Source organism: Trachemys scripta, chromosome 11 (assembly GCF_013100865.1).
Source record: "Trachemys scripta elegans isolate TJP31775 chromosome 11, CAS_Tse_1.0, whole genome shotgun sequence".
Lineage (NCBI taxonomy): Eukaryota > Metazoa > Chordata > Testudines > Emydidae > Trachemys > Trachemys scripta.
The window spans coordinates 56,215,702-56,240,234 of NC_048308.1; the positions used below are offsets into that span (position 1 = coordinate 56,215,702).

At 41.3% G+C, this 24,533-nt stretch overlaps 2 protein-coding genes across 4 annotated transcripts; one reads left to right on the forward strand and one right to left on the reverse strand.

Annotated features, from left to right (window-relative positions):
• Window positions 1-1,540: 1,540 nt before the first annotated feature.
• PPIL3 (peptidylprolyl isomerase like 3) lies at window positions 1,541-12,407 on the reverse strand. Of its 2 annotated transcripts, XM_034786445.1 has the most exons (7): window positions 12,270-12,407; window positions 10,622-10,667; window positions 8,915-8,989; window positions 7,351-7,444; window positions 6,512-6,579; window positions 5,888-6,006; window positions 1,541-1,962 (listed from the first exon to the last, which is right to left on the reverse strand). In XM_034786445.1, exons 2-7 carry the CDS (start codon window positions 10,622-10,624, stop codon window positions 1,836-1,838), a joined length of 486 nt encoding a protein of 161 aa, XP_034642336.1. In that variant the 5' UTR covers window positions 10,625-10,667; window positions 12,270-12,407; the 3' UTR covers window positions 1,541-1,835. The 2 variants fall into 2 exon arrangements, with proteins under 2 accessions (XP_034642336.1, XP_034642337.1); XM_034786446.1 differs by lacking the exon at window positions 8,915-8,989.
• NIF3L1 (NGG1 interacting factor 3 like 1) lies at window positions 12,250-24,432 on the forward strand. 2 transcript variants are annotated; one of them, XR_004647742.1, is made up of 8 exons: window positions 12,250-12,383; window positions 13,702-14,145; window positions 16,330-16,495; window positions 17,556-17,682; window positions 18,154-18,292; window positions 21,210-21,293; window positions 21,891-22,962; window positions 23,760-23,878. XR_004647742.1 is itself a non-coding variant. In XM_034786444.1 (7 exons), the coding sequence occupies exons 2-7, from the start codon at window positions 13,710-13,712 to the stop codon at window positions 23,942-23,944; spliced, it is 1,137 nt and encodes a 378-aa protein (XP_034642335.1). In that variant the 5' UTR covers window positions 12,250-12,383; window positions 13,702-13,709; the 3' UTR covers window positions 23,945-24,432. The 2 variants fall into 2 exon arrangements, 1 of the variants encoding a protein (XP_034642335.1); XM_034786444.1 differs by lacking the exon at window positions 21,891-22,962 and having other exon boundaries at window positions 23,760-24,432.
• The last annotated feature ends 101 nt before the right edge of the window (window positions 24,433-24,533 follow it).

A 24,533-nucleotide genomic window follows, 5' to 3' on the forward strand; every position in this document is an offset into this window, starting at 1 on the left:
AGATTTATTATATATTAGCTAAGGACAGGCCCAGGTGATGCATTACAGGTCACACTTTCCTATTACAAGACTAAAGTCTGATTTTTGGACTGGCTGTGAATTGTCAGCTAAACTACTTATACATTTTCTATTGAACAAATGTTCCTTGCATGTATTCATCTAACAATTGAAGTAGTTATTTCAATTTTCAGCGGTAATAGTGGAGGGAGGAGCAGTTATTTATGATCTTCCTGTTGGGTAGATTGGAGAAGTTGGCAGACTTCAACACAGCAGGAGAAATGAAAGGCAGGGCTTCTCTGTGCAGAACCTTTAACCCACAAGCCAAAAAGCTCTATGAGAGTGGTTCCACCTAGAAGCAAGGTAAATAATGTACCAGTTTTTCCAAAGAATTGTTACAGTAGGTTAGGATTTAATGGGAAAACTTCAGAAGAATAGCAATATGACGTTTTGGTCAAAGATTTTAACTAGGGATGTCAAGCGAGTAAACAAATTAATTGCGTAATTAAACAAATTAATTGTGATTAATCGTACTGTTAATAATAGAATACCATTTATTTAAATATTTTGGATGTTTTCTACATTTTCAAACATTGAATTCATTTACACAGAATACAAAGTGTACAGTGCTCACTTTATATTTATTTTTATGACAAGTATTTGCACTGTAAAAAAAACAAAAAATAGTATTTTCAATTCACCTAATACAAGTACTGTAGTGCAATCTCTTTATCATGAAAGTTGAACTTACAAATGTAGAATTATTTACAAAAAAACCTGCATTCAAAAATAAAGCAATGTAAAATTTTAGAGCCTGCAAGTCCAATAAGTCCTACTTGTTCAGCCAATCACTCTGACAAACAAATGTGTTTACATTTGCAGGAGATAATGTTGCTTGCTTCTTGTTTACAATGTCACCTAAAAGTGAGAACATACGAATGTTTAGCATATCTGACATGTAAATACTTTGCAATGCTGGCCACAAACGTGCCATGCAAATGCCTGTTCTCACTTTCTGGTGACATTGTAAATAAGAAGAGAGCAGCATTATCTCCTGTAAATGTAAACAAACTTGTTTGTCTTAGTAATTGGCTGAACAAGAAGTAGGACTCATTGGACGTGTAGGCTCTAAAGTTTTACATTGTTTTGATTTTGAGTGCCATTATGTAACAGACAAAAAAAATCTATATTTGCAGGTTGCACTTTCACCACAAAGAGATTGCACTACAGTACTTGTATGAGGTGAATTAAAAATACTATTTTTTGTTTATCATTTTTACAGTGCAAATATTTGTAATAAAAAATAATATACTCTACATTATGTGCTGCAATTGAAATCAATATATATGAAAATGTAAGAAAACATCCAAAATATTTAATACATTTCAGTTGGTATTCTAATGTTTAACAGTGTGATTAAAACTGTGATTAATTGCAATTAATTTTTTTTAAATCATGATTAATTTTTGAGTTAATTGCATGAGTTAACTGCGATTAATCCACAGCCCTAATTTTAACTGATGTTATATTAAGACAAAAAACAAAGGATTGAAAAAAATATATTTTTAAAAAGATTCTTTCCCCTTTATCTTAAATGTACAAAAAGTAAACTAAAAGTTCACAATCAGAGCCTTGGCAGATTGTCTGGAATAGCTAGAACTAGAAGAGCCAGTTTGAGGCACCCCTTTGGACCCTGACTGATTCTGTCAGCTCCTGAAAATCCTGCATTCAAGCAGTAAAGGTCTGATCCAAATTGACACCTTTTTAGTGTCACTTCAATACTATGATTAGCAGTCAGTCTGACCAGCTTCTCAGGAATCTGTCCAGGCACTTTATGTCTATGAAGCCAAAGGGTTGGCATGAATTGTGACGTCCTTAATGTGAACATCGTTAAGAGGTCGGTAGGTTTTCTCATTCACCGGGAGCTTCTCCAGCTCATCTAGGGTCTCCAGACCATCAATTACCCTGGAAAGAAAGCAGAACAATCATGAGAATTCTCTTGTAATGAAAGGCCCACCTTGCTTTTCATAGTCCAGGTACTACAAAGCACTTTACAGTGAATTAAGATACCTGCAATGCAAGGACTGAGTAAGGAAGTAAGATAGCCATTATGAGTTTACTAGTAGTTTAATGTCCCTTGGACATCATAACCTATTGTGAAAGAGAATTTTGAGTGGCCACATATGACTCTCGGGAGGATGCCACAGTCCTTTTAATTTCCACTTGGGTAACCAGAGAGATCTAATGTTCCATTTAAAGGATGCTCCTTTGCCCTGCCCTGTCAGCACTTAATATTAAACCCAAATTGGGTTATGATTTTTCCTCCCCACAAACAGGATACAAGTAACTCCCATTGACTTTGCGATATCACAACTCATCCCAACCCTTTCACTCCATAGCTATAAAGTGCCTGAGTGGATTCCTGAGAGGTTGGTCAGACTGATCATGGCATTTAAAACTACACTAGCAAGATACTCATCAAACTGGACTTCACTGGGAATTACTCATGTCCTCTGACTGGGGAATCAGCCCCCAGATGACAGATTCTAATCAATAATGTTCTGACACAGAGGCAGGAATGGTACTACCAGAACCACTACTGACCACATAAATCTGATAGCTCTGGGACATCCTAGATACTGATTTACTGCAGGATAAATTTAGAGGTAGAGTTTATACTTCTGGGTTTCTGTCCAAGCTGGAAAGGTGACATGAGAAAGCAACTTAACACTAATAGACAGCTTACAAGTTTTTAAACAACTGTTACTCTGACCATCTGAGAAAGAGGTAAGGAAACATCCAAAACACTAAGAGGACAACATCAATATAAACACCATGTTTCTCTGGGATACTTGTAACAACAGTAGGTAAAAAAGTAACACCTGTGTGTAGTTGACTATAACTGAAAGATCAGAGGAAAAAATATTGATTTAAATGCTGGAAGTTTATTTTGTGCATTTGGCCTCACTTTGTGTAATTTCCCTTGTATAGTCATAGAATCATAAAATATCAGATTTGGAAGGGACCTCAGGAGGTCATCTAGTCCAACCCCCTGCTCAAAACCTCTAAGGAAGGAGATTCCACCACCTCCCTAGGTCACCCATTCCAGTGCTTCACCACCCTTCTAGTGAAAAATTTTTCCCTAATATCCAACCTAAACCTCCCCCACTGCAACTTGAGACCATTACTCCTTGTTCTGTCATCTGCTTCCACTGAGAACAGTCTAGATCCATCCTCTTTGGAACCCCCTTTCAGGTAGTTGAAAGCAGCTATCAAATCCCCCCTCATTCTTCTCTTCTGCAGACTAAATAATCCCAGTTACCTCAGCCTCTCCTCATAAGTCATGTGCTCCAGCCCCCTAATCATTTTTGTTGCCTTCTGCTGGACTCTTTCAAATTTTTCCACATCCTTCTTGTAGCATGGGACCCAAAACTGGACACAGTACTCCAGATGAGACCTCACCAATGCCAAATAGAGGGGAATGATCACGTCCCTCGATCTGCTGGCAATGCTCCTACTTATACAACCCAAAATGCTGTTAGCCTTCTTGGCAATAAGGGCACACTGTTGACTCATATCCAGCTTCTCGTCCACTGTAATCTCTAGGTCCTTTTCTGCAGAACTGCTGCCTAGCCACTCGTCCCTAGTCTGCAGCAATGCATGAGATTCTTCCGTCCTAAATGCAGGACTCTGCACTTGTCCTTGTTGAATCTCATCAGATTTCTTTTGGCCCAATCCTCTAATTTGTCTAGGTTCCTCTGTCCCTTTCCCTACCCTCCAGCGTATCTACCAGTCCTCCCAGAGTTAGTGTCATCTGCAAACTTGCCGAGAGTGCAGTTCACGCCATCCTCCAGATCATTAATGAAGATATTGAACAAAACCAGTCCCAGGACTGACCCTTGGGGCACTCTGCTTGATACCGGCTACCAACTAGACGTGCAGCCATTGATCACTACCCGTTGAGCACGATGATCTAGCCAGCTTTCTATCCACCTTATAGTCCATTAATCCAGCCCATACTTCTTTAACTTGCTGGCAAGAATACTGTGGGAGACCGTATCAAAAGATTTGCTAAAGTCAAGGAATAACAAGTCCACTGCTTTCCCCTCATCCACAGAGCCAGTTATCTCATCATAGAAGGCAATTAGGTTAGTCAGGCATGACTTGCCCTTGGTGAATCCATGCTGATTGTTCCTGATCACTTTCCTTTCCTCAAAGTGCTTCAAAATTGATTCCTTGAGGACCTGCTCCATGATTTTTCCAGGGACTGAAGCGAGGCTGACTGGCCTGTAGTTTCCCAGATCCTCCTTCCTCCCTTTTTTATAGATGGACACTACATTAGCCTTTTTCCAGTCATCCAGGACCTCCCGAGATCACCATGAGTTTTCAAAGATAATGGCCAATGGCTCTGCAAGGCATGGCATGTGCCCTTGCCAACCACAGTGCTAAAGCCACCTTGAAACATATGTGCCCTTTAGGGACTTGTTTTTGTGTGTGTTTAAGGAGGTGATGTTAGAAAAAAAGTTTGGAGCACTAAGTCACTATAAAAACTCATGATTTAAATATTACCTAAAGGGAGCCAACCCGCCCCCCACCTCACCCCTCCAAAAATAGTAATCTCTATCTGTTCTGATGATGTAGAAAAAGCAACTGAAGCAGTACGAGACTTCTATCAGTTGAGCAATTTTAAATGCAAAGGGAGATAAAGCAGTGTTTCTCCTAATAGTTTCATCCCCCAAACTCTTAGGATAAATTCATGAAGCCTCACTTCATGTGAATAAATTAAATATTCAGCTCTCAAAAACATCTCATGCTGGTTTATTTCTCCCTTTAAAATAAAAAGGAGGACTGGTATGCAAAATTGTAGTGGTGACCAAAGAGGGAAATGCTACAAACCAAAAGAGAGAAACTTACAAAGACACCGTCAATACTAACAGGCCCCAAGTTGGACCTACTTTTTTCTTTTCAATTTGTATATATAGTCCTTGTAATTCTTTAAAGTTTCATCCCCCAAAATGCCACGCATATCAATGCTCTTTCCCAAAAGAAATATATGCCAGTAGCCCCCAAGCACTCATTAACAGGACCAACAATAATTCACAGGTTTTTTTTCCTTTTTCTATTCAACCTGAGTGTCAGATTCCATGGAAAGCTACTCTTTGATACATATTTTAAAGGAAAGTTTCAGTTTTAGTAAGTTAGTTTAAATCTCTGACTTCCGAGTTCTCTTGGGGCCATCAACATGTATGTTCTTATCTCTCAGAAGCTAAAATAAGCCCAATTGCAGTATAATTGGACTTACAGTGTAGTTGGTAAAGCACACACGGTGTACCAAAAATATGCCATTCAGACCCTCATTGCACAACATCAGACAAGAAAAATAATTAGAGGTCCAATCATACAAGCAAGTCTATTTAATTCAGTATGACTACTTGTGAGAGAAAAGGATTTGCAGATCAGGCTACACATTTGTAATGCTATAATTTATAAAAATTTTCCATGAAAAATTAATTGCAGCACATTTCATAAAATATTGACTTGTGGTAGAATTACTTCATTTTGTAATTTCTATATCTTGAGACTCTCACTGGCTGTGTCCATGAACAATTCTACGTAATAAACTAGTGTGTGCCTGGGTGATAAAGATATTCAGCTATTTTAAAGGGGCAATTATAATTAAAAGTGAAAAATACATTGCTTGTGTCTTTTAAAATACAGTACAACAAAACTTATGTAGTATCTAAAGAAGTCAGTCACAGTTCACAGTTATGTAGCCAAGACTTTTACAGGTTTCTGCTGTAACAGGACTATAGGTTTCCACTACAGTTGCCCTGATGTATCCTTGCCCTTCACACTGTATCATGAGGAGGCACACTGCTGGGTCACTTACTTCCCAAAGACAGTATACTTCATATCTAGGTGTGGCTGTTTGCCATATGTAATGAAGAACTGAGATCCATTGGTGTTTGGGCCATTGTTTGCCATGGAAACGACACCACGGACACTGTGCTGAAAGAGAGGTAGAAATGGAAGAAAATGCATACATACGTATTCTGTGAATGCATGACTGCAGCCGACAGCCAGGGCTTAGTTACCTAGCATTCTGACTCCCAATCTTTATTAAAATATACAACAAAATCTGACTCCCTCCCAGTTGCCAAAACCCTCCTTCATGATCCGCAACTAGCCCCTCCGATCTGACTCTACCACATCAAATGCCTCCCTTTCCCCCTCCCAAGGATGCATGACAAACACCTTAGACCAATACAAAACTTCCCCATCTCACCCTCCACAGAGAGAAGCACCCCTAACTCTAAATTCCCCAAACTACTGAAACTCTCCAGTATCCCACTTCAATAACAAGCCTCCTATTCTCTTACTGTGGGCATGGACTTTAACATATTTTCTAAATCATCATTTAATCCCAGTACTACACAACGTTGATCATCTCTTGCTCTTGAAAATGAATTCATGTGAAGAAACAACAAAAGTATATTGAAGAGCACAGAAATACCTTTAGGTGTTCACTGTATTCATCTTCAAATTTCCTGCCCCAAATGCTGTTACCTCCTTTCCCAGAGCCTGAGGAAGTAGTGACAGGGATGGGTTGAGAAAGAATCTCCAATCACAGTCATTTTCAGAAAAATCTGAACCAGAATATTGGTATCTTAAGGTACAGTTAAAACTCTAGATAGACTGTAAGCTGCCTGAGGCAGGGAATCAGGTTTTCATGTGTGTGTTAGGTGCTGTACAAACAACGAGGACCTGATCCTAATTGGAACATATGGGTGCTACTGCAATTTAAATAAATAATAACTTAGAGCAGGAGAACAAGAGACTGAGATAGTCCCAAATTCAAATCAATATGATGGCAAACAGCAATAGAAGTGAACAAGACTTTCCTTTAAATAGCAGACACTTTCTGGATCATAGTCCTAAATGCTACACAGACAGTGTTCAGAGGCAGTGTGACCTGGTCACAAGCATGGAAAACAGGAATCTCTGCATTCAAATGCTGGATCTCCCACTGATTAGCTGTCAAATCATGGCAAATGATCATGGAGATAATACTAGGCACAGAATGTTGATTGAAAGAATCAACATTCTGCTACTCTGAAACCTGAATGTTGATTGAGAGGATTAAAATGTATACAGTGAGTTGAAGATGTAATTAGCTTATGACTAGTATTAATATTTTAAATCCAGAGTGAATAGCAACTTATCCGAAATCTTTCCATAGAAGAGTACCCAGATCATGGAAGTCTCTCTCATCAGTACAGTGTTGTGTTACTTATCTTGCCTCCCACCTTTGAAAAAGGGCTGAATATACCAGACATTGATGGAAGGATTTACCTGTTGGATCCCCTGTCTGTACCATGAATCCTTTGATATTCCGATGAAATATGCAGCCATTGTAGTAGTTACTAGCACAAAGAGCCAGGAAGTTCTATAGGAAGGGCAAGAGTGCTCATTAAGAAGCAGTCCAGAAGTAACATGTTCTGTGCTGGACACATTATGTTATTCTGAGAGGAATGCTCAAGGGTGACAGGATTAAAATTAACCCTTCCAGCTTTGGTTTGTATTGTGGGCGTACTATGCTATCACTCTGTTATCTCAGACTGCTTCTGGTTATTGAAATTGACTTTTTAAAAAAAAAGTCAGTTCTCCATGATCCCTCATTACCTCTCCGTTATTCCTCAAAGACTTACCAAAAATACAAACTGTGCCAGTAACAATAAAAAGTAGACTGAAACCTTTTACACCAAAACAATGCATCAGGATTGGTGGTTTCCTACATATACTATATAGAGGGGAAAAAATATCTAATGGACACAAATAGTTTGTCACATTACATGAAAAAAAACAGTCCTCTATATAGTCCAGTGTTTTATTTATATTCAGACAGGGACTGCTCAAGACTAATTTAGGAAAAGGCAAAGTTTTACAAAAATAAAAATAAAATAAAATAAATAACAATTATAAAAAGAAAACAACAAACCAGAAAAAAGGTAAGATGGACAATTCCCCCCCCCCTTTTTGTTTTTAAACTCATTTTATCTTTTTTATTCTTCCATGTACACTGGTAACAGAACGTTACAAAGTGGGGTCACTTGTTAGGAAGCTGAGTTAGATAGAGGGTCCTATAAACCTATTTTCATAGCTAGGCTCCTATTCTGCAAAGATTTATGTGCGTACTTAACTCTAGGAGCTGTGAGTAGTCTAACTGAAGTCAACTGAACTACTCTTGCTGCTTAAAATTAAGCATGTGTAAATATTTTTGGGTTCAGGGCCATAATTAGGAACATAAGAAATGCCATACTAGAGACTATTTTTAATCCCGCTCCTGTTACTATGGCAGCGGGTCCTGTAGAACTCATGGGATCCTGGTCCCACTGCAGGTCCTACACTAGTCTCCCACAGGTCAATCTAGTCCAGTATCCCATCTCTGGTAACGGCCAGTATTAGATGCTAAAGAAGAAGATGCAAGAAGCCCCATCATGAGCAATTATGGAATAATTTGCCCATAGAGGAGTTTTCTTCCTGATCCTTGTCAGTGGTTAGCTTATGCCTAGAAGCATGAAGGTTTACATCTTTTATACATTTGTATCCTGTCTAACATAATAGTGTTTTCATTTTCCATATAAATGTCTAATCTTACTAAACTCTTGGCTTTAATGATATCTTATGGCAATGAATTCCACAGGTTAATTATGCACTGTATGAAAAGTTCTCACGGTATAAGTTTTATATTTGTTCCTTTTCGCATTCACTGAATGTTCTCATATGATGCAAAAAGATAAATGGAAACATCCCAAATTTACTTTCTCTATGCCATTCATTATTTTGTTTCTATCATGTCCCATCTTATTTGTCTCCTCTCAATACTAAACAGTCCCAGTCTTGTCATATTACTCACTTCACAGGCCTTAGGTGTTCGCTCACAGAATATCTCTATTTTAATATCTCCCACATCAGTGTGCAGTGTGACAGCCTGAGGGTGAAGGGAAAAAAAATTAAACCAGAATTTTGACTCAAAATCAAAGACTGAGAGCTACTAACTCTGCTCTATTCACTAGTCACCCTGGGAATATAAATGCATTTCCATTTCCAGCTAACTGTCTGTGTATGTGAAGTTAAGATGGAGACCAAAATCTGGATTTGTTTCTAAATTAAGTGAACTCCCTGAGCCCCTATGCATGGGATCTCATAGACACAAAAAAGCTGAACTGCATCCAGAAGTTAGTTTATAAAAAAGTTGTCAGTAAAACTGGGAACAAGTATAAAAGATTAATGCTCAGAGCTTTTCTCGTGCTGTCGCCAAGCATCACTCTGAGGAGAGAGACTGTGTCCCATGGACCTGCTCACATCCCCAGGGAAGTCAACAGGAAGAGATTGGACTTCATGTGAATAAGGCCCGTAATTAAAAAGAACTAACAAGGTATTCTTCAGAGTAATAACAAAGCTCAGCTGCATATATTTTTTCCATCTCTGTGAACCAGACCAACACACTCAGCTCAAAGATGACAGAAAAAATAGCCTAGTCAGTCATATCTTGGCACAGCCATGCTGGAGACCCAAGTTCCTCCCAGTTTCATTCCATGAGATGGTAGTACATGCACTCAGTCAGTCTATAGTAGAAGGAACAAATGCCTCATGTCACTGACTTGCAATCTTTCTGGTAGAGTTAGCATGGATGGACTGCAAAAGTGTCCTATATAGTCCTCCCTCAGAAAGATGGTGGCTGAAAAGCGCAATTTTCTTCTCAAGGATTAGTAAATGATGTGAAGTATTTAGTTGAAAGGGGGAAAAAAATGAGTGTCACTCACATGAGTCAGTCTGTGCTCTGGATTATTCACAATGTATTTTGTGTATATGAGAGGGAATGTTGATTAGAGTTTTGAAAATAAGCAATGGGATACATCAGTTTTCACACAGATGGGTGTGCCAGTTATCCAAGTGTTACACACGCCGCTTCCTCTCTTCACCCAGATCACAAAATCACAGCACTTACATTGAAAGAACTATATTAATGTGGTGACAAAGCATCACACTTACTAGTAGAGACATACATGAACAGAAAAAATTACAAAACCAATGTTCTGTGGTGCATGTTTTCCATACTTGACATAGAAAGAAGGGAAGACAATTGGCTGGGATGTCTATGGAGCCACAATAAAAGAAGTTTGTGTATCTATCTTGTTTGAGAAATGCAACCTTACACTTCATTTCTTGGATTTCAATTTTTTTCATTTTTTAAACTCTAACATTCTTAAAAGGTATGTACTCAGACCACAGATATGTATTTACACCCTTAACACATTTTTATGTGGGAACAGAGACCAAATGAGATGACCAAAATCATTATCCAAACCAGAATTTGAATTTAGTGCTCTAGCAGTAGAAAGCTAATACACTACCTAATGTCATGAAATAGTAAAACTGACATATTCCCTTTTCCACGGCCCACTGGACAGAAATCAATTAAATGTGTAGCTGAGCTTTACATCACAAGTTCTTTACCATAAACTAAATTGTGGGATTATTTGGGATACAGAGCTGCTGTCCAGTTCTCAATACTAGATTCACAACATTTAAAAATATATCTAAAAACTGCCTGTCTCACCATGTCTTTTTGTCAGGAGCCCAATGCAGACAGGTCAGATGGTTTCCTGCAAAGAAAACATGTTTAATTTAGTTTTTCTTCACCACCTCCTTTGAAAATTCTAAAATCTTTTAGGCTGTCAATTAAAGTATACAAGTGATTGCACCATGGATTTTTACAGTAGTGTTCATATCAACCTGTTCATAAGCACTTTATGTATATAACATAACTACCCACCACTTAGAGAGCTAGAAATTAATAGAACAAAGTATTTTTATAAACAAATCAATATATAGAAAAAAACTTCCATATGATGAGAGTCTGCAGAGATTGCAACTGTTCAATATGAATCTTCTCTCTAAAGATTTTTAAAGCCAAAAGGGACCATGATGATCTAGTCTGCCCTCCTGCATAATACAGGCCAAAGAATGTCTCTCAATAATTCCCATCAATCCCATAACTTCTGTTTGAGCTAGAGCATAACTTTTAGTGAAACAGAGATTTAGTCTTAACTTAAAGACTGAAAACAATAGAGAACCCACCACATTTCTAGAAAAACCATTGGAACAATTTTAATTAGTCACTGTTAAAAATGTGTGTCTGCTTTCTAGTCTGAATCTGTCTAGCTGCAGCTTCCAACTCTTAGATCTCATTATGTCTTTTTTTGCTAGTTTAAATGGCTGTTCACTATAAGAAATCTTCTCATACAGGTACTTGTGAACAATTCACTTCTTAACCTTTTCTTTAACAAACTACAAATGATTTCCTGAGTACCTCTGCATAAGGAAGGTTTTCCAGACCTCTAATCATTCTCCTAGCTTTTTTTCTAAATACTTTCCAATTTTTCTGCATCCTTTTTGAAGAGTGGCCAACAGTCTCACTAATGTACAGACATAATACAATCTCCGTACATATGACATTTCCCAGCTCATATATTCCAGGATTGTATTTGTCCGCTTAGCCGCTTATGTGACTATGGAATTGTGGTTTATTTGGGCATCAGATAAAACATTCTTAAACAACTCTCTATTACCTTTCACATTTTTAAGGTTACATTTTCCCTCCCACACTCAATTATGCTCATAGTTGCTTTGGGAAAGTGGCCCTTTTAAAGCACCCAGTATAGTAAATAACTATTTCTAGTGGTCACGACAATATTGATCGCACATAAACGAAATTCGGATGTGATCACTTGCACCCGAGTAACTACCAATGTAATGTTCAGGGATCAATTCCCGTTAGCCCCTCAGCATGAAGTCTGAAATCGGGCTACCCGGGGTCTGTTATGGTCCATCAGGACTTTTGAGAGCAACCACCCATCACAAGGCATGGTTAGGAAATGGAGGAAGGGACCAGCCCCTCCCGCCTCAGACAGGGCTGACTAGTACTACGGGGTCCAAAGACAAAGCCGCTCAGCCTGAGAGCGAGGGCTGGGCAGGGGGGCCAAGCCCTTAACGAGGCTCTACGGGGCTGCGCCCCAGCGCCTCCCGTCCCGTGCCCGCCGAGGCTCGCAGGCCCCGCCGCTCGGCCCGGGGCAGCAGCTGCTCAGCCCAGCTGAGGGGCCGCGGCAGGGGAACTGGGGCCTCCGGCCCGGCTGCCCCGGCTGCAAGGAGGGGCCCGGCCCAGCCCAGCCCAGCCCAGCCCCCGAGCGCCGCAGCCGCCCGCTCACCTGCTTCCCGCGCTCGGAGCAGGCCCCGCCGGCCCAGCGGAAGGGGCCGCTTCCCAGACGGACCAGGGCGGGAGCGCTGTTCCGTGAGGCGCCGCCCGTCTCAGCCGGGCCGAGGTAGGTGGGTCCGCGCTGCCTCACGCGGGGGCTGCCGGGCCGGATCTCGGGGGCTGCCCTGCCTGGCAGTGGCAGGCGACGTGCTGCCTGAGGCGCCCGCTCCCGGACAGAGGCGCAGACGCTGCCCCGGCGCGGCCGGGCTGGCGCCGGAGGTCATAGCGCCCTTCCCCGTGGCACCTGGGCTGCAAATTGAACAAACTGGCCCGAGCAGGAGCCCTCGCCTGGGGGCAGGGGCGGAGCCCACACACTCTGCCATAGCGTCTTCCCTGACTCTGCTCCCTATAGAAACCCTGGCTCCCCAGACCTGCCAGTGGCTTCCCTATGGTGGCATAGCCACAGCTTGTCCTACCTAACCAGTGTTGCTAGATCAGTTAGCTTTTCTAGTCCTTATGGGTGTGCAGTAAAACCATGGGAACATGGCCGAGCCTGCCCCATCTTCCCCAGCCTGCAGAGAGCCTGAAACAGTAGTTCAGCAGGGTACCATTGTGCTGCTAACCCCCGTGTTAAAGGAGTGTGAAAGTAGAGAAAGGAAGACAAGTGCCAGCACTAGAAGATGAAGTAAAAGTCTATCTTTATGATGGGGTTTGCAAAGTCAGCCTTAAGATTTTCAAAGACATTGAGCTGAGAGAAGGATTGTTTGGCCCATGACTTGCTATTTAAGTCTGCACAAGACCACAAAAGTTCAGGATCCCAAGTTCTCTTGTGTTGCATATGTTTAAAGTCAGCCCTGGTTGCTTCTATAAGAGTTTTATTAGCGTCTGCCTCTATCTCACATGCAGCGTTCATCAGTGTTGGAGAGCAAAGAATGGCACATTTTCTTTCCCCCTGTGGCTAGCAGTTCTTGTTGCAGTTACAGTCTGATCAAAAGCCATGTTGACTTGTCCCCAACATATCATGTTCATCTATGTGTCTGTTAAACTGGTGAAACTGTAGTAAAGAACAGAATTGCCTGGTACTGCAGTTAGGCTTACCAGCCTCTAATTCCCAGGATCGCCTCTGCGCCCTTGGCATCCTCCAGTCATCTGGTACAGAGGCCGATTTAAGCGATAGGTTACATACCACAGGTAGTAGTTCCTTCAGAACTCTTGGGTGAATACCATCTGGCCCTGGTGACTTACTACTTTATCAATTTGTTCCAAAACCACCTCTATTGCCATCTCTGTTGAAAAATATTGAATGTGTTGCCCAAGTGGAGGTGTTTTCATACCTGAGCTGGACATTGTCCAGTCTGAATGCTCAGATATTGGTGTTTAACTCAGAATTATCTTAAACTTCTTCCCTATCCCCCAACATCCCTAATTATGTTTTGCCTCTTTAGATATATGCATGCTGCTGTCCTGTGTGCACCTGATTCGCCGACCTCTCCAGTGCATCCAGCCTTTGCTTGTCTTGCCTTCACGCTCCTTCATGGATCTAAAAGCTCTAGTTTCCTCCTTGAATGACTTTGCTTCACTCTCTCTGGCTGAAAGCTGGGACAATGTAGGACTACTGGTAGAACCGAGCCCACCCCATACTGTGAGCACACTCTTCCTAACTAATGACCTTACAGAGGACGTAATGCAGGAGGCATTGCAGAAGAAGGCAGATCTTATCCTCTCTTACCACCCACCCATATTCCGAGCACTCAAGCGCATAACATGGAAAACCTGGAAAGAGCGTCTTGTGATCCGGGCTTTGGAAAACAGAGTTGGCATTTACTCTCCACACACAGCATATGATGCCATACCTCATGGAGTCAATAACTGGCTAGCCAAAGGACTTGGTGAGATACCCCTTTTTTAACTGATATTCAATTTAAATTACTCTTTATCAATACAGTGTAAGTCTATGAGGAACGTCTTTATCAATTTTCCCATGTGCTTATATGCATGATTTGAGTTTATTTTTTAAAAAGTGTATTTTGTCATAATTTTAAAGTAATCTAAATAATCATATGTTGGTAAAAAGTTCCAGATAGTTCTAAAAACCAAAGTTAATAAATTAAGTCTCTTATTTATCCACAGAGTAAGCTTTCCCACATTGCATGATAAATATGACTCAGCTCTGACCTAAGAGAGAACTTTTAAGGCAGAATTTCCAAACTAGTCTGTGGACCACTGGCTGATCACATAATCTTGGATCTCATCCTTGTTTCCACCTTAGTGAAAAGATGGGAGATCATGATGAAGTACTTATTTTTATACCCAAAAAGGACAACATGTATATTTCACTGTCAGCTAAATATGTATACATTCTTCAATCCTTTTATTTATGTGACCCTCATCACATGGTATCTGAGCACCCCTAACCATTGATGGATTTCATCCTTGCAGCATGTCTGGGACATAGGGAAATATTATGGAATTGAGGCCCAGGACAGATTGTCACTTGTCCAAGATCAAACTGGAAATAGGGCATTTTTTTCCACAGGAAGAGTAATTAACTGTTGGAAAGAATTGATGAAGGGTTGTAGGTGATTCTCCATCACTAACAATTTTTAAATCAAGACTGGATGTTTTTCTAAAAGATACACACTAGGAGCTATATAAGGGAGGTTCTATGGCCTATGTTATGTAGGAGACTAGATGATCTCAGTGGTCCCTTCTGGCCTTGGAATCTATAAATATGCAGGAAGCCTGTGAAGTGAGAACTGAACCTAGGTTTTCTGAGTCTTAGTTCAGTGCCTTGACCATCAGACTGTCCTTCCTACCAAGCAACTGTAAGCAATTGCTATAGGTATTACAGAGAGGTTACGTGATTGGGACTAAAAGGCAAAGTGTTCCACATGTTCATGAATGATAGGTGTTATTTAATTGGCCAAATGGGTCTCCATAAGGCACTCCAACCAGTACCCAGAGGCAAGTATGCTGACATTTAACACTAGACTAGAAAAAGTACACCTCTACCCCAATATAACGCGACCCGATATAACACGAATTCGGATATAATGCAGTAAAGCGGTGCTCCGGGGGGGCGGAGCTGCGCACTCCGGCGGATCAAAGCAAGTTCGATATAACGCGGTGAGATTTTTTGGCTCCCGAGGACAGCGTTATATCGAGGTAGAGGTGTACTAGAAAAATATATTGTAAGGAACAATCCTGCACCAGCCTCTGGGGGATGAGCCTTATTGGTCTTTTCCATCTGTTATTTCTATAGTTCTATTATTAAGTGTATGAGAACAGAACCATTTGAGCACATTTGGTGTGTAACTTGACTACAACAGTTTAAACCACAGATCACTGGATGTGCTCTAGTGTCCCCTAGATAAACCGCCTAGATTTGTATTCTTTACACTGAAAAATGGTTCAGGAATCACTGGTACTATATTTTCGGTGGTTGGCTTTCTGAGGCAGGTGTTTGTACAGTACATCTTTGTGTTTGTACAGTACTTAGCACAATGGCCCCTAGACAATAACACAACACAATGCAAATAATATGTTAGTATTAGCCTACAGGTACTTAAAACAGATTCAGTTCATTGGAGACAGCATGGCTTAGGGGACCACTGTTGGAGTCAGGAGAAGTGGGTTCCAATTCTTTCTCTGCCATTGACTCATTTTGTGACCTGGGACAAGTCACTTCACATCTCAGTGCTTCAGTTTCCTCATCTGTGAAATGGGGATAATAGTGCTTACCCACTTTATAAAGCACTTGAGATCTTTAGATTAAAAGCACTAGAAATGCTATTATTATTATTATTATCATCATCAAGCTGTTGAACAGGTTACTGTAGACCATAAAAATAAGTTGAGTCTTGTGTCTGACCATAAACCAGCCTTGCAAAATAATTATGGCAATTTACCAACCCAAGAACAAAAATCTACTTTGCCCATAGTGATGATGATGATAAGGAAAAAAATAATGCTATTTTATTCACCTGTCACAAAAATAAAGTCTGCTGTGATCGAGTGGACCAGTACAATTTTGCAAAGCTGTTAAATTTCTGTACTGCATGTTGTTTTCTCAGGTGTCTGTACCACTGTCCCACTACACCCATCAGTGGCTCCCAGCTACCCAACTGAGGGCACTCACCGAGTGGAATTCAGTGTGGACCATACTGAGCACCTGGAGACAATCCTATCTAGCATGCGAGGGATCCCAGAGATTTCATCTCTCATTACTCTCCCTGCCAGGTACTGTGCATGGCTCTCTGGTGTTTTCTTCTGTTGCTTTGAAAAGGGAAAGGTGCTTCTTAAGATACAAACTACAATAATGGGAAAGAATATACAGGTGACTATCTAAGGTCTGGATAAGATGTTATAACTTCTTATTGAAAGTTTTTACCATTGTGGGTTAGTGGGCCTTTAAACTGGAGATCGAGATTATTTAACTATTATCAGTTTCTGTGGGAATTCTTCAGGCACTGGTTTTTGTGTTCATAGTTGGTGGACTTTTGGATGCATTTGATAATAAATCTGACTTTCTCAGGTACAGCCTTCTGTGTTAGGACTTAATGAGGGAAGTTATTTAACTTTAAGTGCAGTGACCTCAATAAGGAGTGGTTAATGTGTCAGCAGAATGCGTGGGCCAACTGGTGTGTGGATGTAGTGGGAATAGCTTTTTGTATGAAACTGAACTTTACCTCCAGGTGGAAGCTGAAAAGTGGTCTTAGTGCCATAAGGAAACCTTAAAAATCTCATTTTCAAATCCATTTCACAATTTATTTGGAGTGAGAAGAACTGACCGAGCAAGATGGGTGGTCTTTCCTTTTAAAGAAGCCCTTTTTATTACCAAGTGTTGAAATTCCAATCTGCTTTTGTGAGAACAGTGAAAATAACCTTTGTGGAAAAATTTTTAAACATGGATGCTAATGGCATTAAGAGATCAAACAGAACATGTGACCCTTCTGTAGTGTTTCATTGGGCAGAAAGAATTGTGTTCAGTTTGCTCCACAAAATCTAAATGTAATATTAAGTACAAACTGGGATTAAAGATGGCTAGTAACTCAAGAAGTTACAGGTACCAGTCCAATTGCAGAGATGGAAAGGAACAATTTTGTCATTCAGTTTGATGGGAACAGTATGGCTTAATTCCCTCATTCCCCTTACGCTGTATGTTTCTTTTATAGTAGTGCGTTGGGCTGTTACCACGTCTCCTTTTTTCTCTTCTAGTTAATGGAATAACTATCCTTTCTATCACAGATTATGAAATTCTTTTTTCTTAGTAAACACCAAAAATGCTGTTGTTTCTCAGGGCTGAAGGTGAGGAGCAGACACGAGTCAGTTTGAACTGCACCCAGAAGGCACTGCTGGAGGTGGTGGCATTATTGTCACGGAACACCCTTCTTTATCACAAGACTGAAATAATGTTATTACAGAAGGTAACAGAATTCACATACCACTTTCTCCTTCCGTTAAGTTATTGCTTGTGAAAGGCACCAGGCTGATAGCCCTGGAAACAGAAATCCTCTACTCGCAGACCAGAAACAGCACTAGCAGCAGCAATGCAAGTTTCCTTGAGATGCCTCTATCAGTTTGCCTTAACACTGACCTTGAGGGACTTGAAAGCATTTACACTTTCTATATCTGTGAAAATGGTTTTCTGTGACCTACAGTAGCACTTCAACCAGTATTTAGTGTAGATGTGGCCAATGTGTTACCTAGTCCTTTGGAATATCATCTGTATCTTTCTTTTGCAAAGCACTCAGAAACTGACTTTCTATGTTTAATTATTCCTCCTGTACTCAGCATTGTGGTGTCTAGATGTCAGTTCCTGTTAGAGTAAAAGGTGATGTGAACAGCTGCAGTGAGCACATTCACAGTAATTTTTTAAAACTTCTACTTCTACGCAGCCTCTGCTTCCACATACTGGAATGGGACGCCTATGCACGCTGAGCGAGCCAGTCTCCCTGTCAGCCTTGACTGAACGAATCAAAAGCCACCTAAGGCTGCCTTACATACGCCTGGCCCTGGGAACGGGGAAGACATTAGGTAAACAAGTCCACAAGCGTGTTTGATTTTTCCACTATAATTAGTGCCCCATAAACACAAGAAGTGGGTGGGTGGAGTGGTTATTACTGGTGTATTATCTCTCATGTAGGACTGATATGCTTCCTAGAACCAGATGGGTCTAAAGAAAAACTGGGAACTGGTTTTAGTAATTATTATACTACATAAATTCTAGAGCAGGGGTTGGCAACCTTTGGCATGGGGCCCATCAGGGTAATCCGCTGGCGGGCTGTAAGACATTTTGTTTACATTGACCATCCGCAGGCACGGCCCCATGCAGCTCCCAGTGGCTGCCGTTTGCCATTCCTGGCCAGTGGGAGCTGCGGGAGGTGGCAGCCAGCACATCCCTGCTGCCTGCCACTTCCCGCAGCTCCCATTGGCCGGGAACAGCAAACCGCAGCCACTTGGAGATGCTGGGGCGGGGCGTGCCTGCGGACGGTCAACAAAATGTCTCGCAGCCTGCCAGCGGATTACCCTGATGGGCTGCATGCCAAAGGTTGCCGACCCCTGCTCTAGAAGACTCCTTTTCTAATATAGTCTGAATTTTAACAGTGAATTTTGTGTTACACTGGTTATCACTGTGAGGGAGAGAGCACATAAACAGCATGAGTTATCTTTTTCCATGAGTTATACAATAGCACCTCCTGTTGAGGCCAAATGATATTTATACAATTGCTTTAAACATGCCTAAAAATCCTAAATAATAAGCAATTTACTACATCCAAACAGTAACAAAACATTAAGCATTTGATTAAGATGCTTACAAGCGAGCTAATCCCAGGGCTGCTTAGACCCATATTGGTTGACTTCAACGTGGTCAGGCAGATATTAGCAATGAACCCCTTAAGAATTTACTTTTTATACCCTTTCACAAACAAATGACGGTCATTGCCAATTACCGACTTTAGCTAAAAGCCAATTTGAGACAATTTACCCTCATTTTCAGTTTTAAATTAGGTAAGATTTACAGTCTCCTTTTTTCCTTTCATTTTTATTTTCTCTGCCGCGCCTTGCTTACCAGCAGAACAGTGGGAAGGTTTGGGCTTGTTTTGGTTTTTTTAAAGACAGTTTTTGTTTTGTTTTTGTTACTGCAGCTCTTTATTAGTTACTTTTGGAACCATAGGTCCTTTTCACACTACAAGTAATACTAATTATTTTCATAGCCTTCTTTTACTTGCTACTGGGGCCTTTTCCCTACTAGCCACAAACTATAAAGAAAATATGTTGTTTTTTTTTAACCAATCTTAAGCTAACTTTAATTTGTTTTATTTTATATTTATCCTACAATATGCATGTTTTGTGGGAGGAGAAATTGAGACACAGAGAAAGGGACTTGCTCAAGGTCAAACAGCAAATCAGTAGCAGAACCTAGAATACAACTCAGGTTCTCTTGGTCCAGTTACCTGTCCTAAACCCTAACTGCCTCCCTCCAAACAGAATAACTTGTGAGGCTGAATAATTGGGAAAGTTTGTTCTTAATTCCTGGTATTGTCCCTGAGAAAGGCAAGTCTTATTAAAAAACTACTGAGATTAGCAGCTGTGTTCCCAAACCATGCTCAGTGTTTTAAAGCCCCTAGTTCAGTGTTCTGTAGACCAATGGTTTTCAAACTTTTTTCTGGTGACCCAGTAAAAGAAAATTGTTGATGCCCATGACCCAGTGGAGCTGGGGATGAGGGGTTTGGGGTGTGGGAGGGGCTCCAGCCTCGGGCAGAGGGTTGGGGTGCAGGGGTGAGGGCTGTGGAGTGGGGCTGGGAATGAGGGGTTCAGGGTGTGGGTGCAGGGGGTTGGGATGCAGGAGGGGGCTCCAGGTTTGGGTGGGCTCAGGGCTGGGGCGCGGGAGGGGGTCAGAGCTCTGGGTGCAGGAAGGGGCTCTGGGTTTGGAGGGGCTCGGTGCTGGGGTAGGGTATTGGGACATGGGCTTACCTTGTGCATCTCCTAGTCAGCGGCACAGCAGAGGTGCTAATGCAGGCTTCCTGCCTCTCCTGGGACGCGCTGCACCCTGGAAATGGCCAGCAGCAGGTCCGGCTCTTGCCCACAGGCACCGCCCCCCAAGCTCCCATTGGCTGGTTCCCGGCCAAGGGGAATTCAGAGCCGATGCTCGGGGTGGAGGCAATGCACAGAGTCCGTAGTCCCCCACCTAGGAACTGGACCTGCTGCTGGCCTCTTCCAGGGTGCAGCGCGGTGTCAGAACAGGTAGGAACTAGCCTGCTTTAGCTGGGAGGCACCGCCAATGGGACTTTTAACGGCCCAGTTGGCGGTGCTGACTAGAGCCGCTACGACCCAGTGCCTTGCATACCGTGATCCAGTACTGGGTCGCGACCTGCACTTTGAAAACCACTGGCGTAGACTGTAATCCTAGGACTCCTACTTAAGTCAGCAGAAGTTGGATGATTATTCATAAGGTGATGCACAGGAGTGTTAAATTTTGAAAATTCTTTTGTCACCCAAAACATTTTGTTTTCATTGAACATGGTGTGCGTGATGGGGGAATAGATTAATTGTTCTTACCATATACATACGAGATCATTTTATTCATTACTACTAAGACACTTCAACAGGTGAAAACTAAGCTGCAGTGGTCAACAACCAGCCACTGTGTAGCAATGTCCTGAAAACATTTCCTCTCTTCTCCGCACATCAACTGGAGAAGGTTCCTGCTAGTGAGGAGGAGCTGTCCATCCATCACTAGTTTACAATGACCATGGGTTTTTGCTGCATTCCCAGATAAGTTAGTGGCCCATACGCCTCCTCCAAACTAACATCCCCTCCCAGCACCCAACAAATTTCCATTGGGTGTAAGAGCAAGACATGGGTTAGCACTGCATTTATCTGTACTGAAGCTGGCATCAAGGCTGAGGGGTAGGAAGGGAGTTTAATTGTGGCCCTTGCTGTCTTGCAGAAGCCAACGTGAAGGTGGCTGCTGTGTGTGCTGGCTCTGGGAACAGTGTCCTGCAGGGTGTGGAAGCCGACCTCTATCTCACTGGTATGAGACTTCTTGTTCCATACTTATCTTTATAAAATGGTCACTAGAAAGAGCAATCTGGTTGCTGAGGAATCCAGCTGTGAAGAAGAATTTGGTATAATTGCAAAAAGCAAGGAATCAGTTAGTTACTAAAAGAACAAATAAATCCTACAAGCAACAATGCAGGTCCATTGCTAGACTGAACATCTGGTAACCTGATAAAAATGTCAAATGTAGGAAACTTTCTGTTCAAGATTGTAGCCCAGTGTCCATGGGGAATTTGTCAGTCATCCCATTATAGTGTAGATGCTTGAATTAGATGTATATACATGCAAACAATTTAAGTCTAACAAAATTTTGGGCTCCGACTTTCTAATCATTAAGAATAAAATTAGATGGGCTTTTGAAATATCTAAATTTAAGAAATAAATAGCAAAAACAAGGCTCCAGTATTGCAACTGAAGGCACATGGGTGCAGGCCTGCGTGGAGCCCCGTTGACTTAAAAGGAGCTCCACATGGTGCAGTTAATTGCAAAGTTCAGGGACTAAATCTAGGAGGAGACCTACAGTAAAAACTTAATCCTATGCTAAGATTCTTAACATAGCATTTTTCTTTAGGAGATGGCTATAATCTAGATTGCAGTAGCTCCCAAAATGTGAGAGGAAGACAGTCTACAACCCCAAAGAGCTTCCATTCTAAAAAGAAAAGTGAAGAGTGGGGGAAGTGACGTGATCAGCGTGAGGCTAGGCATATGTTTCATTAGCTGGATGTTCATTTGTTGGTTTTGTGTGTCTAATTTAAAAATCATGTCTTTCTGCCACCCTGGTTCCCAGCTTCAATTCCAGCATCCTTACAACCTGTTCTTCCTACATGTGAGCAGTTCACACTGAGATAAGTAGGTGACTGTGTATTGGTGTTGTGGAAGAAGTTAGGAGGATTCTGCCAGATGGACATGGAACCTCTCCTCTCTTCAGGTTACAACTAGATCTTCCTACCATTAGATCTAGCTATTAAGTTTTAACTTGTAAACCTGGAAACCCACCACCTTTTGGACGGTGTAGCTCCACATTCCTAAGGCTGGGCAACTCACCTTCATTCTTCCAACCCAGATCTCCCAGCACAAAATCCAAACCAAAAGATGCACCTTGTGGAACATGTCACGTTGTTCTAACACACTTTTCAGTTAAACATTTCAAAACATCTGCTAGAATTACTGGTATTACATTAGTGCCTAAAATGTGGTAGGTGCTCTGCAGACATACAGAAAGGCAATTCTATCACATAAGCAAGACAGCCTTTAACAGCCAGTGCTGTGTGAAAAGCAAACTGTCTGGTGTGTTTGCACATAGTTACTGCACTTCCAGTATCTAATATTGCTTTAAATGGTACAGTGGGATACTTGGTGTCTGAAACGCTGTGTAAATTCAAGCTCTAACCTTTGGAGGTAGAAAAAGTTCCTCATTGGCTAAATCCTCAGGAGGTCTCTGGATAGCGTCTGGGAAAGATAATTTCAGCCATTGTATGTCAATCTAAAATACTGTGTATAATGCTAAAATGTAACTATTATTGTTGACAAAGAACTACATAGTAACGCAGACTCACTTGGAATGATGTCATAGGGTAACTTCATCCTAGCTAATAAGAAGCTGTGGCTCCAGAAGAGGGTTCTGGGTCAAGAGAGCCTTGCTGGTAAGGGACCTGGAGGCTGGACATAACCTTAGTCCATCAACTCCACTTCACTCAGCCCCTCCCCTTCCAGGTAGAGATGCTGGTGGAATTTGTACAAAAGTTCCAGCTGTGGGTTAAATAAACTGGACCCTGAAGGAACACTGTTCAGTATACATAAGCTTCACTGGACTTCTGAAGTCCACTAGGGGAAACTGAGGTAGAGACACAATGGTGGTGGTGCTGCCCCAGGCCGGCAGCTGTGCTTTAGGAGTGAGGGCCCTCCATGTAGATGGATTATATAACACGCTGAAAGTTAAACATTTTTAAAAATAACTCTATTAGTGCTAAGGGCAGATGTGTTAGAAAACTACATCAGACTATTAATGTACTATTGAGAATGTTAATTTAAAAATAAGTCTCCACTGGGTGGAAGTGAGGGGAAAAATAGTAAGAGCAAAAATTCCTGCAGAGGTGGGGATTGTGGGGGAAATACTCTTAAATTTTATGTAATGGAGTGTTTGAGGTCATTTAAAGTAAACAATTCTGTAAAGTTAACATTCATGAATTCTTTAAAAAGAGCACTCTCTTGTACAGTGGTGGAGTCTATCACAATCTGCACCACATTTCTCCTTTTGAGGGAAATGTATTTCCATAGTTCTCTATAGAACTGTATTCTAGAAAATGGAATAACATAGCATTTTTGCAACACTACTCTTCCACAAGAGCAGAGACTTTTAAAATATATTACTTATAATGAACTACAAAATGATGCAGGTCTAAATGGCTAATCTACATGGTATCTCTTCTCATTATGGCAGGAGAGATGTCCCACCATGAAGTACTGGATGCTGTTGCCAAAGGGATAAGTGTGATTCTGTGTGAGCACAGTAACACTGAGCGAGGCTTTCTGTCAGAACTGCGAGATATGCTGGCTACACACTTAGAGAATAAGATCACCATCATTGTGTCAGAGAGCGACAGAGACCCTCTTCGGGTGGTATAGAAGAAAGCAAGGGTTGCAGCATGGAGTCCAGAGTTTGTGTCCCACACAGACTTAATGCACGTGCAAATTTGATTAAGATGCTCTGAACTGGTGCAGTCCCGAATAACTGTACAGTACATTCCCCAAAGTGTGGGAGAGGTAAAATATCTGTCAGGTAAAGAAGAATGTTAATTTTGGGCTGAAAAACTATTTCCTTAAGTTTACTACTTGCTGTATTCAGTAGGGATGGGATAATGAGACTGTAACCGAGTAATCCAGCAAGAACAATATAGATTGGTAACATCAAGCCTCTGTAGCTTGGTTTCATAGCCCCACCAGTACTAGAATATGTTCCTAATCATTAGTACAAAAGTGACTTACATTTTAGAGAGTGGAACTCCTGTTAACATTTCATTAACTATTTACAGATTGTTGACTCTAAATACTGCAAATGCACAGCAAACTGAATAAAAAATGTGGAACAAAATTTTTGCATTTGGTACTAATATGTAATCCTTGATGTTGCATTAAGGTTCTTCTATGCACAAGAATTGGGAAATTCCAACTTGTTCCTTTAACTTCATTATACATAAGTATCTGTTTCAATTTG

Bases quoted from the DNA above. Each gene is read 5' to 3' on its own strand.
- NIF3L1 (XM_034786444.1), top strand. From the start codon at position 13,710: ATGCTGCTGTCCTGTGTGCACCTGATTCGCCGACCTCTCCAGTGCATC. The intron at 18,293-21,209 runs GTAAACAAGTCC...GCTGTCTTGCAG, and splicing joins GGGAACGGGGAAGACATTAG to AAGCCAACGTGAAGGTGGCT. The intron at 21,294-23,759 runs GTATGAGACTTC...TCATTATGGCAG, and splicing joins AGCCGACCTCTATCTCACTG to GAGAGATGTCCCACCATGAA.
- PPIL3 (XM_034786445.1), bottom strand. The intron at 6,580-7,350 runs GTAAATCCTTCC...CTACTTCCTCAG, and splicing joins ACAGACAGGGGATCCAACAG to GCTCTGGGAAAGGAGGTAAC. The intron at 6,007-6,511 runs GTATTTCTGTGC...CCTCTCTTTCAG, and splicing joins AATACAGTGAACACCTAAAG to CACAGTGTCCGTGGTGTCGT.